The sequence below is a fragment of the Propithecus coquereli genome, unplaced genomic scaffold (genome assembly GCF_000956105.1).
Source record: "Propithecus coquereli isolate 6110/MARCELLA unplaced genomic scaffold, Pcoq_1.0 Scaffold91, whole genome shotgun sequence".
In the NCBI taxonomy this organism is placed as follows: domain Eukaryota; kingdom Metazoa; phylum Chordata; class Mammalia; order Primates; family Indriidae; genus Propithecus; species Propithecus coquereli.
The window spans coordinates 5,358,508-5,371,577 of NW_012155396.1; the positions used below are offsets into that span (position 1 = coordinate 5,358,508).

General features: G+C 43.6%; 1 protein-coding gene across 1 annotated transcript in view; it reads left to right on the forward strand.

Annotated features, from left to right (window-relative positions):
* SSMEM1 (serine-rich single-pass membrane protein 1) overlaps positions 1 to 1,592 on the forward strand; it is an 8,018-nt gene extending 6,426 nt beyond the window's left edge. The window contains exon 3 of the mRNA XM_012664747.1: positions 1,108 to 1,592. Within this exon, the coding sequence (XP_012520201.1) occupies positions 1,108 to 1,592 (485 nt within the window). The remainder of the gene's footprint in view (positions 1 to 1,107) is intronic.
* The last annotated feature ends 11,478 nt before the right edge of the window (positions 1,593 to 13,070 follow it).

A 13,070-nucleotide genomic window follows, 5' to 3' on the forward strand; every position in this document is an offset into this window, starting at 1 on the left:
GGAAGAATATTTCCTAATTTTTGGGTGCTATTCATAAAGTAGTGGCTATAGGCATGGCACTGAAATATAATCTCCATTAGTAACATGTTCATCATTTTCTTAAGCCTAGGCAATCAACAAAACCATACATCAAGCCCTGATCTTCAGTATTTGCTGATTTTCATGGTATAATACCCTTACTAAAGCTGTTGGAGGGGTTTTTTGTTTTTGTTTTTGTTTTTTTAAGACAGGTCTCACTCAGTTGCCCAGACTAGAGTACAGTGGCATCATTATACCTCACTGCAACCCCAAACTCCTGGGCTCAAGTGATCCTCCTGCCTCAGCCTCCTGAGTAGCTGGAACTATAGGCACAGGCCAACACACCCGGCTAATTTTTTTATTTTTTGTAGAGACAGGGTCTTGCCATGTTGCTCAAGCTTCAAGCTGGTTTTAAGCTGCCAACATTATATCACTGAATGTGGAGTTGGGAAGAGGTGAGCAGTTGCACACTCTTAAATAGTATTTCAAACATCCAGATACAATCAATGGGCATAAAAAACTTCAAGAGCATACTGCATAATAAAATGTAAAATAATTAGGAAGTTATGGATTTCAAGAATTTATTATCCTTATTTTTAGTGAACTGATTTTTTGTAAGTTTGTGTAATTTAATTTTTGATACTAGCTATGTTTAACCATCTCACAAAATTTCTGAAAATTTGTTAGCTCTTGTGAGTCAACTCCAGCACATCACTAGATTAAGAAGAGATCCCCTTCTTGCTATCCAAATCACATGCACATACACACTTGGACCTTTAAGACTTCAAAGGAAAAAACATCCTTCTCTGGAAAACTTTAGAGATCTTGTCCTTTGATCTTATATCCGGGGTTCCACAAAGCTTCAAAAGTGATATGTCAAGCCTCTAAGCTCCCTGGTCTGTGGGAGATGGGGTGTGGTGCTGGGAAATGCAGTCAGCTGCCAGCTCTTGCAAATGACTGGAGAAAAGTAGGGGCTTGACGACCGGCCACTAAGAGTGAGCCTGCACATACACGGCTGCATGAAGTAATGTGAGGTTCCATAATCAACAACTTGTACCTAACTTGTCAATTTGTTCTGTTGGTTGTTAGCAAGCAAAAATACTTCCTATAAGCGGCAAAGCAAAGGTGTTGCCTGGGACACTTCACAAATGATGAAGAAACCAAAGCAGAGCCAATTCGCCCCTGTCACTGACTCAGAAGTGGCCTTGGTCAATGCCTATCTTGAACAGAGACGAGCCAGGCGCCAGTCTCAGTTAAACCAGGTGAATCAGAATCCACAAGACAGTGATACCACTGAGTGCGACAGTGAAGAGTCTAACTCGGGAGCTTCCTCGTGGAAGGAGAGTGAAAGTGAACACCACCCATCACCAGACTGTATGAAGAGGAGAAAAACAGCTCAGAGGCAAAGGAATCTCGGAAATTACCAAATCAGAGAAAGGCCCTGCCTCCACTGCAAAGCCATGAGGACCAACGAATGGCTGACACGCCATTTCCTACAAACATCCCCAGTGAAGAGGGAGCTTCGAGAGGAAAACCCCATACCTGACATTAACACAAAATTCAGTAAATTTTGAATTTTATCAAGTCCTTACTGTACTTGAAGCCAAATGAAAGAGATGAATAAAACACGAAAAATCACCAGAGCTCTAGGTGAGGAGACTTTTATGATAAAGTCTTTCTACTAACAACAAAAACATACTTGGTACCCAAGAGGTCAAATTTCAGACAATTCGTTGCCCAAAAAATGGCCACGAAATTTGTATATGGCACCACTGGAACATTGAAGATCTGTATCCACTATGATTTTTTTTATTCAAAAGAGCACAAGACAGATATTTTATGCCTTGAGTGTATGTATTTTGTTTATATCTGTAATACAAATAAGAAGGCTCTTTGAAAATATATTATTTATGTTGAGAAACTATTTAAATTTATTCATATGTTTTGATTATCTGACTGAATGAACCAGGTGAAGTTGATTGGAATAGAATTACGCTATCCTCTCTAGGTTTATATTTTCAGGTGATGCTACCAGAACAGTATTGCCACATGTGTCAGCTAGGGGCTGGTGAGGAAGAGGAGCTCAAGAGCCTGGAATAAGACCTCATTCCTAGAGTAGGGAGGGGAGGCAGCAGTACCTTGAAGGGCAGCTGGGTTGTGGGCTGTCCATAGTTGTTCAAAGGTCATGGCAAATGTTAAAGAAAAAATTATTCTGACACTTGTTAACACAGCAAGGGAAGACTTTATTCAAGGCTATTGCAATAGAGGTCAACTCTATTGCAACAGGGAATATGAATCCAGCTCAACTCCAAATACAACAGGGGCAAGTGGGACTTTATAGCCAGGGAGCAGGATGAAGGTATCCGAGGATGGAAAATTACTAAAAGCAGGATTCTTGCTAAAACTGGGCCAAAGAAAGGACAAGGCCAGGGTAGGGGCCTAATTGAAAAGAGGGCTCAGGGAAGCCTGACTAAAGTTTGGTCAAAGAGAGAGTCTTTGTCAAGTTAACAAGTTAGCTTTGTCAAGTTAGCCAGAATCCAGGCATAATTGGGGCTGGGTTTTACAGGTAAGTAGGAACACTGGCTATGGGGAATTCAAGCAGGCCTAGGTAGATGGTCGGCCGTTCTGGAGATCATTCTCTTGTTGGATGGCAGTGTTACCGAAAGTTTGGCACTTGTCCTCGAGGCCACATCAGATGAATGAGAACAAGCAGTTTGAGAAGGAAAGAGGAGTTTATTAATTTGCTGGCAAATGAGGAGGATGGAGACTCCTGTCTGAAAAATACCAGTGTCCTACTAATAAGCAGAAATATAGAGCTTTTAAAGGGGTGCCACTTAGCTTCAGGCAATTGCTGTTCAATTGTAGTCCATCCCATTTCTGGGGAAGACAATTTCCTGAACTTTTCTGCCCAGACCTCTGGGACCTCCACCCACTTGGGAGGCCCACCTGGACCTCTAGAACCTCTGCCTGCCCACTCTGGGCGGGGTTGAGCCATCTCCTGTAGCACAAGAACAAAAGACATTACCCTGCCCCTCCCAACCACTGACCTGAGACAGAGACGCAGGTTCCCGTCCCCAGTAAAGAGTGGGGGATGTTTTAAAGAGATGGAAAATATTTTTGCTGTTTTTTTCCCCTCGAGCCATTCCCTCTGCTACATATTTCCCACTGTCAATATTACCCTTCCATATCTATGGGAGAAGGAGTGACTACTCTGTTACAACTGGGATGTAAACTCAAACTCCAGATTCCAAAGGAAAGGGATGGCAAGGACGAGATAAAGCAGCAGGGATCATGGTCACGGAGCTAGAGTTCAAAGAAGGGCTTAAGTCTTGGGGCAGGATTTGGGTACTATGTGTGGTTAAGACAACAACCTAATATTAAGGATGGAGCCTTTCATGGGAGATAGGAAGGGGATGGGAACAGAGACCAGAGGCCTGTGACTTTGGGCCAGGGTCATTCCTGCTAAGAGCAGATTCCTTAACTGATTGCAACTAAGAGACCTGGGAGCCCCAACCACTGGGACTAGGCCACTAGAGTCCAGGACATGTGGTAACATTTCTGAGCCTGTCTGTGGAGACTTTGTCTTATTCCGATTGCCTCAGGATTAGAATAGGTCTGAAAGCACAGGCGAAAAGCAGGACCACTTGAAGATTCAGCTCAGGCATCAAGCTTTCCCCAAAGACTTTTCCTCACTCCTAACAACCTCCTCCACTTTGTTTTCTCAGGCAGAGCTCACCTTCTCTCCTTTATGCTGCAGTGTACCCTGAAAAGTTCTCTGTCTCAGCACCTTTAACATTTTGATGAATGTATTTGTTTACAATTCTCTGTCCGCTGGATGTATTTATCCACCCTTAAAGGTAGAGCCCATGATTTGTCATCTTTGTGTCTCTGTAGCCTACCACATCGCCAGACAACATGACATAAATAATGCAGCTGAATCCACACACAAAGGGATTCATGAATGCAAAGGTGGGAGACAGCTGGGGAAGCAGGGAGAGGAATCAGGGCAGGGGCCAGTATCCACAACTTAGGAACAATTCTGATATTTCCAGCTTGATAGGATGAAGATGCTTAAATTATTCTGTTTATCCAAGTAGTACCCTCCTTCACAAAAAAACCAAAAAAAAAGAGCCAAGTTCAAAACAAAGTAGTAAATTGCAGGGGCAGGATTTAGAACCAATTCATCTGGCTTCAGAGTTTGGGCTCTTAATTGCTATGATCTTAATCATTCTGTTGTTGAAACTACAAGGGGGTTTCAGTCTGGGTACAGTTGCTGGGCACACAAAGATCCAAGGATTGCTGAGGAAGAAAGGAATTTTTTAATATAACAGACGTCTTATAGGGAGAACGGCAAATCCGTCTCTACCAATAACAGAGTTCAGGGGCTTTTAAAGGAGGGGCCATGTGCCTTTGGGTAGGTCCTGGAAACTAGCAAGGGGCTACATGCATTGGGGGCATGTTGTGGGGGATGGTGAGTCTTGGCATCAGGAAGTCTACCCAGGGGACTTCAGGATCTCAGTTCCTTTGGGAAATAACTCAAAAGTTCATGTAGTTAGTTAAGGGAGATGATTATTAAAAAAAGTAGGGGTCATTGAAATTTGTTTATGGGCCAGTTACAATTATTCTCTGCAGATAGAAGATACTAACTAAAAGGTAAGTTAATCATCACTTCCCACACAGGCATAAATGATGTCCAAGCAGATACAAACTCACCAGGGTCTATTGGAGAAGGACCATGGCTGTTTTCCAGATTATGGAGTAAGGCTCTAAATGTTTTGCTTGTAGATCTAGGATATAAACAAATGACACTATTACCCAAAGAGTCATTTATATCAAAGACTGCTACTTTTCCTGGTCTCAACCATGGAGATCAGAGTTTGGGATAGAACTCTGAGTATAGGAAGAAGAAATCAGGGTTGAGTATGGCGGGGATTATAAATCCTATAAATACGGAGAGATTAACTAGGATAATCTGTGAGAACATGAAACCAGAAACAAAGGCTGCATATAACCAGGAAGATATGCAAAACCAAGGACAGAACTGCACCAAATCAAAGGGATAAGGCAAGGGCATGGTAGGAGGAGGAGCAAAGCATGGCCAGGTGCGCTGGGACTGGATCAATGGGTGAGGTGGGAGATGGCTCATGAAACCAGGTCTGCAGGCACTAGTCACACTCGATGTTGCTTTTGTGCAGAGTCTGGTGGGGGCTCTTGGGGTGGGACCCCTGGATTGCAAAACAGTCCCCTCTCTCAGTTCTTCAGTTCCTCCTTGCTGGATGGGATAGACCAGGTCTTCTCTGTTTTTTTTTAGAGACAAGGTTTTGAGAGCACCCAGGCTAGAGTGCAGTGGCATGATTGCTCACTGTAACCTTGGATTCCTGGCCTCAAGGTAACCTCCTGCCTCAGTCTCCCAAGTAGCTGAGACTACAGGTACATGCCACCACGCCTGGCTAATTTTAAAATTTTTCAGGAGATGGGTTCTTGCTATGTTGCGCAGACTGGTCTTGAAATCCTGGGCTCAAGTGATCCTCCTGCCTCGGCCCCCCAAAATGCTGGTAACATTTAGAGAGTGCTTGCTACATGCCACACACGAGGCAAATATTTTATAAAGGTTATCCTTTACAAGCCTGCAAGATAGGTATTATCTCAATTTTATGGATGATGCAACTGAGGCTTGGGGAAATTAAATAACAAGCCCAAGATCATACAACTCAGGGAACTGGGCCTTGGGTCTCATCTGACCACAACGGGTTTTTTTTTGTTTTCGTTTTTTTTTTACCATGATAATACATAATCCACATTCTTAACAGAGAGCAATTAGATAAAAACTTGGGACACCAAATACCAAATACCAAACTCCTTCTTGAGAGACCAGAGAAGGACTGTTAACGAAAAACAGAGCCAAGAGTGAGAAGCCGAGCAGAGCTGGGAGCAGCGAGAAGAGAGCCAGAGAGGGTGCACGCACAGGGAGAGGCTTACAGTACCAGCCTGCCTGTACGTCAGGAGCTGAGCTTGGCTGGCTCAAGGAAAAAAGGGGCAAATGGAGACTGAGCTGGAAGGGTTGGTGAGGGTAGAAATGAACTTTGCACTGAGTGTCAAGAAATGAGAGACAGTAGGGACTAGAGCAGTAAGGTCCATGGATGGCCAAGGGTTTGAGAGAAGGAGAATGGGGAGGGGATCAGTTTCAGAAAGGGAAGGGGAAAGTGAGCATGCTCGTGTGAGTGGCTAACCCGCTGCAGCCCTGGGTAAGAAGGGTGGTGTGCAGGCACCAAGCTGAAGGCCATCAAGAACACCAGACAGCAGCGACAGCTCTTTCCCACTGCCACCCCTTTCTCTCATGAAGGAGTGCTATCTCCCGACATACTTACTCTCCAGGGGTTTTTTCTTTTCTCTCTCTCTCTCTTTTTTTTTTTTTTTGGTGAGACAGCATTTGCTCTGTGTCCCAGGCTGGAGTGCAGTAGTGCCATCATAGCTTGCTGCAACCTCCAACTGCCAGGCTCAAGTGATCCTCCCGCCTCAGCCTCCTGAGTAGCTAGGATTCCAGGCACACACCATCACGCTCAGCTAATTTTAAAATTTCTTGTAGAGATGGGGGTCTTCCTATGTTGCCCAGGCTGCTCTCAATCTCTTGGGCTCAAGTGGTCCTCCCGCCTCAGCCTCCCAAAGTGCTAGGTGTGAGCCACCACACCCAGCCGAGGAGTATTTTCAAAATGGCGAACCGTTAGTAGATTGTGAAATCCACAGAGTGGACTGTGACTAGCATTTATTAAATAAATAGAATATAACAGAGTATTGCACATGACAAGAGTAAGTAGTGTTTTTGTTTAAGGGTGTGTGCACTGACTTGCAATGCAAAATGTGTTTCTTACTACAATAACATAGGAAACAAAAGTCACTGCTTTAGAGTCGTTTTCTTTGCAGAGTTTTCCCTTATTATCCAGCTATACCATCAACTTAGTGAAGGTGATAGTCACTCCATGCATTCCCAATTGTTGTGTGATAGTAATTAGTAAATCTCACCCACACTATAGGATGGACCAACTGTCTAGATGAGTGAAAAGCGTGAATTAAATTATACTACTTTAAAAGACCTTCAGGTTTATTATTTTCAAATACAGTAAATGGAAGCAAGCTAACCAACTGTTGCCTGGTACACAGGGGGTGGGTTTTGCTTGGCTGAATAGACAAGAGTAATTTATAACTGACATTTCAAAGAAGCGTAAGAAACAGCCCGGCCTTTGTTTAAATCATAATTACCCTGTTTGTATGTAAAAGAATACTTCTAAAGCTTTTCAAAACAACTGGTTCTTTTAAGTAGATAATTATTCTCCTTCCAATCTTGTTTATACTACTATTCAGAACTTCAGCGAACTCTTTTTTTCATAGATAGTACAAAGGTTAACTTCAGCCAGCCCTTCCTCAAATTATCACAAATTCCCAATTAGTGAATTCTAAACAGGGTTTCCCCGTAACAATATGCCAAAGACTCACATGATGTGTTCTTTATTGCTTTGAATAACATCTGACAAGTTTGCAAGTACCAGGCCACCTGGACATTCTCTATCTGTCGGGAACATGTGGTCAAAGGGTGGCCGGGAGGGTAGAGGAAACACAAATCAGCCGCAGACATTCAAGGGGGGAAGGGAGACAAAAGGGAGAACACGTTTTTTCTCTTCATGTCTCTATTACATACCAGCTGAATATTAAATTATAGGCACTTTTTGGTGTAAAGAAGAGTTGCACTTAATATCTATATTTAACAAAACTACAGACCAAAACAGAAAACTGACCTTTTTTTGTACATAGCCTGGAAGTGATTGAAGAGGCCTAGGGAAGTTGGCGAGAGAAAGACACATGAGGCATTAAAATCATACTTGTCCTTTTTTGAATAATTTCTTTCTCATTGCAGATTTCCATTCGGTGCCCAAAAGGAAATTCGTGAAATACTTTCTTTTAAAAGAAAATTTTATATCAGCTTCCGGAACTATAGAAATGGAAAAATAAAAAAAAAAAGAAAATTTTATAATCCCGAGCAACGTTGTTTTCTCGTTCTTATCTTTTATCTCCCGAGCTTGGCTTCCTTCGCAGGCGGCTGCTCCAGCGGTCTGATTACAGGGGCCTGTTGTGTATAATTGTCTGTGTTTATTAGGGCCCTCTGTCACCATGAAGTTTCATGTGCTCAAAATCTTGATTTAGCAGTGAGAAGGCCAGGCCAGAAGCCAACTCTGCTACTCATTAGTATAAATCAAAAGGGGGAAATGGGGAGATAAAAACCAGGTCCTCATGGAAGGGTCTACAGCTGGGGTTAGTGAGACCGACCCGCAGGCCAGAGAGTTGAGGAAGAGACGCAGCGGCTTGGAGAAATGCCACGTAGTGCCACCGTACTTTTGTCTCTGCTCTGCTTGCACCCCTGCAGGGACAAAAAGGATGTGTAGTAGCCTCCATGGATGGTTTTCCTTTCTTCCACTTTGTTCCATGGCTTCCCCTCTCTTCTGTGACTTACTTAGGTCCGATCAGATCCGTCTAAGCTTGATATGGTCGTACCCTCCCCCTGGTCAATGAGCGGCTCGAGCATGGGCATCATAACCAGACTCTGGGGAGGGACGTTTGCCGGTGAGGGCATTCGGAGAAGTTTCCTCAGTCTTAAAAAAGACATGTGGAGAAAAGAAACAGTCCCTTGTCCTTTGGTAAATGTCAGCAAATCTGAGCATGATGACTGGAACTGCAACCGCTAGGCTGTGTCCATATGACACAGTGGAAACAGAGAAAAGACTAGGTCTTGAGCTGCTTAATTAACAAATGCTGGAACCATCCTACTTTTGGATTTCTTGCTAGGTGAGATAATTCTTATTGTTTAAGCATTCTAAGTTGGTTTTTTTGTAGTCCAATGCTCTACCCCTGAGCTATACCCCCTAATTTTTCTGTTACTTGCAACTGATATAGGGTATCAGTCATCTTCTCATGCTCTATCATCTCTAGAGCAGCTTCTTTTACCTAGAAAGTGCTCTGTTTTTCTTTAGCGATGCCTGAATTGTTAAAGAAATCATGTAGGTATTAGGTAGATAGTGAGGGATTCCAGGTTTCCCAGGGGTGCAAGTACGCCCCCGTCCTGGTGCCACCCTACCTTACTCCCGTCCCAAGTGACTGCCATACCTGGGGGAGGAGGGAACACCCTGTGGATCTGCCATTCAGAACTTAGCACGAAAACTACAAAAGAATGTAGAGGACCCTCTAGCCCACGGGCCAAGCAGCATAGGTACCATAGAGTCTGGAAAGTGACCTAGAACAGCCAGCTTTCAGAGCGACTCATGGGAGATCTGCATGCATAGTAAGACTCAAGTCACATAACTCCCAACTGTCCAATCGAAGTGGTTCCATGGTGACATCTGAGCCACGAGGGAGGTCCCAATCCAGACACTATAAAACAAGGCGGAGACCATAACCAAGCTCTCTCTTTTTTTTTGAGACAGAGTCTCACTCTGTTGCCCTGGCTAGAGTGAGTCCGTGGTGTCAGCCTAGCTCACAGCAACCTCAGACTCCTGGGCTCAAGCAATCCTACTGCCTCAGCCTCCCAAGTAGCTGGGACTACAGGCATGCGCCACCATGCCCGGCTAATTTTTTTCTATATATTTTTAGCTGTCCAATTAATTTCTTTCTATTTTTGGTAGAGACGGGGTCTCGCTCTTGCTCAGGCTGGTCTCGAACTCCTGAGCTCAAACAATCCACCCGCCTCGGCCTCCCAGAGTGCTAGGATTACAGGCGTGAGCCACTGCGCCCGGCCCAAGCTCTCTTTTTTTTTGTCCTCTTTTGCAACGACGATGGGTCCGGTCATCATCTGTGGTATATGTATCTTGCTGTGTAAACCTATCTATTGCTCTTTCTCTATAATCCTATCTTTCTCTCCTCGATAAACCTCATTTTTGTGCTTGCCTCACTTTGGTGCATCCGGTCATTCTTCAGCCATGGCATGCCAAAAGCCAACATTTCAGATTGCGACCCGACATAGGGACTTCCTTAATGGGAGCCCGTGGGTTTGCGTGTCGTAGTGATGATGGGGAGAGCTATTGATAGCTGAGGAAACGCCTTTGTAAATATTTCAGACCTCTCTGTGTTGACTGCCTCACCCCTTTTCTTTTCCAGGAACCTCCTCTTCCCCTCATTCTCAGGAATGTTGGCGCAGTGTGATTCTGCCTGCTCCCGCCGCCCGCCCTCACCTTGCTTGACCAGGCGTTGACTGCAGCAGGACTCTCTTCCAATCCAAGTCCCTGCCTGAGAGTTTGGAATTGGGACAGGAAAGAGATCAGTCTGTCTCTGGGTGACAGAGCTGGTCTTCAGGGTTCCCGTTCCCTCTGTGTAGATTGCGAAATAGAGAAAGCAGGTTGTCCCTGAAAGAAAAGAATGAATCTGGCTGGGTGTGGTGGCTCACACCTGTAATCTTAGCACTTTGGGAGTTCAAGGCAAGAGGATTGCTTGAGGATAGGAGCTTGAGACCAGCCTGAGCAAGAGCGAGACCCCATCTCTACAAAAAATCGAAAAATTAGCCAGGTGTGGTGGCCTGCATGTGTAGTCCCAGCTACTCAGGAGGCTGAGGCAGGAGGTTCACTTGAGCCCAGAAGTTTGAGGTTGCAGTGAGTGAGGCCAATGCATTCTAGCCCGAGGAACAAAGGGAGACCCTGTCTCAGAAAAAAAAAAAAAGAAGAAGAAGAAGAAAAAGAAGAAGAATGAATCAGAGATGGGCAGAGAGATGAGAGATGGGATGGAAAGTTCTGAAGGTCCCTGGTTCCAGTTCATTCCTAAGGCCCATCTGTTTACCCACTCACAGGTGCCATGACACTTCACCAGCAAATTCTTATAATAAATTCCCCTTTTAGCTCAAGTGAGTTTCTGTTACTGGAAACCAAAAGCAATGGTGTGCTAGTAAGTGTTTAACGATCCACTCTGATTGTTAATGGCCCTGATTTTGTGACACTTGCTGATTTCCATGATAGAAATTCTCCCACTACATCTTATCTCCAGCTACCAGAGTGGCATCACTGAATGTGGAGTTGGGAAGAGGTGAGCACACTGGCTTTGGCAAGCTGGTCTGAGATGGCTGCAGCACGCCACTGCCTAAAGAATACAACACAGAACACACGTTAAATAACACTTACAGGAGGCTATTTCTTGTTTTAGATTCAGTTTCTGCACTAGGCCCCAACAGATCAGACTAAAAATCAAAATGGAGTCGTTCATGCTAACCAGGTCACCAAACCTAAACTAAGTTGTTCCCTGACCTTCTGAGAAATCAGGAGAAAGAGACAACAGCCAATTTCCCAAAGAGTCTAGTTAAAAATCTTCAATAGACTTGATCATGAAGTTCTCTGTGCTTTAATCCTTACACAAAAATGGTAGCCTAAAGTAAACTGAAGTTAACAAATCAGTTATTTTTCTATTGTTGTGTCTAAAAGTAACTAATATACTCTTTGTTCATTGCTTCTGCTTTCTTTAGCCATCTAGAATCTCAGATAAAGCCAACTGAGATCTTTAAACTAGTGTCGTAATTTTGTCTTTTGACACACGCTCCTCAGTCATATAGGAGGTTCAAGGACATATGCTGCTGGCTGCTAAATTAGGAGTTCTGGTATACAAATCTTTTAATTAGTTTCAAATGTGCAGAGTCTCCGGGCTCAGGGAGTAGAGGAAGTAGGATTAAGCCTTTAAATCACACTGAAAAAAATCCGTTTTTTGGTATAATAATGCTTTTGTATGTCTTGGGAATAGGAGGGAAGTAGGGGATTTGGACCGAAGAAGGTATAGAAGAAGGTGACCCCTTCGAAAGCAGGCTTCATGCCTTGCCGAAGAGGAAAGGATCCCCTTTTCCAGGCAAGGAGGAGCATTCTGGGCTCCCTGGTACCCCAGGCCACCACGCCAACACCAGCAAAGGACTAACTTAGGACACCTGGCCATCTTATATAAAATCTCCTGACCTGCTTTGCTTTATCTGAAGTTCCTTTAAGGAGGGAAAATTATTACAGAATCAGAGATAAGATAAGGTGTATAATGCATATATAGGGTTGGGACCCTACTTTATTGGAATGAGGACAAGTAATCAGTCAGTAAGAGTCAGTGGCTGGCAGCAGATCCTTCCCCTGTGACGAGGGCACGTTAGGACAGGTAGAGGAAGATGGTGTCCGGGCCTTAAGGAGCCACTTCCAGCGTGGCCACCTTCACACGCTTGGTTCCTCTGCCTGAAAAGCGAGTTGCCAAGTCTTCAAATGAATTCTTCAAAGCCCTCCTCCGATCTAAGACCAATGTGAAAGGCTGGGCTCTGTGAGCAACCTCTGACATTTTCTGTGGCTCTCCCAGGAAAGCTGGGTTCCCACAGTCTGCCCCTATTGTAGCGCTGATCACATTTCTGGAGGTTTTGGCCATTATTATACATCCACACCGCTAAACTCCCAGGGTTTAGATTTTTGTTCTTGAGCTCATGAATGAACATTTCAAATGACTGCATTGTTTGCTTTCAGCAGCATCAATATCTGTGGGCATTGGTGTTTGTACGTCTACTTGAATATTTCGTCCTTGACGTTTATACATAGAAAAATAAATGTGTTGATGTTAGTGATAAGAAGAGTAAATCTTATAAACTTAGTTTGCTTGAAACAAAGCTGGAAATCATTAGACATGCTGGAAGGGGTGCGTTTTAACATCAGTCACATATTTGGACTTAAGCCTGTTGACTCTATCCATTTGTAGAAAAAAATGAAAATTAAAGAACACATATAAAATGCTAAAAAATATATTCCTGAAGAGTGTATCTGAAAGGTGATGTGAACTAATTCCTCATATAAAAATTAATTCCAGATGGAACAAAATTGAGAGATAAAACAAAGAAACCATAAAAGAATAGAAAAAAGCACTAGTAAAAATTTTCAAATCTTACTCAAGGAAGACTTCTCTAAGCATAATATAAATAAAATCCAGAAGCCTTCAAGGGAAAGACTGATATTTGGACTGCATAAAAATATTTAAATTCCCATAGGGAGAAAAAAAAAAAAAACAACTCAGCAAAT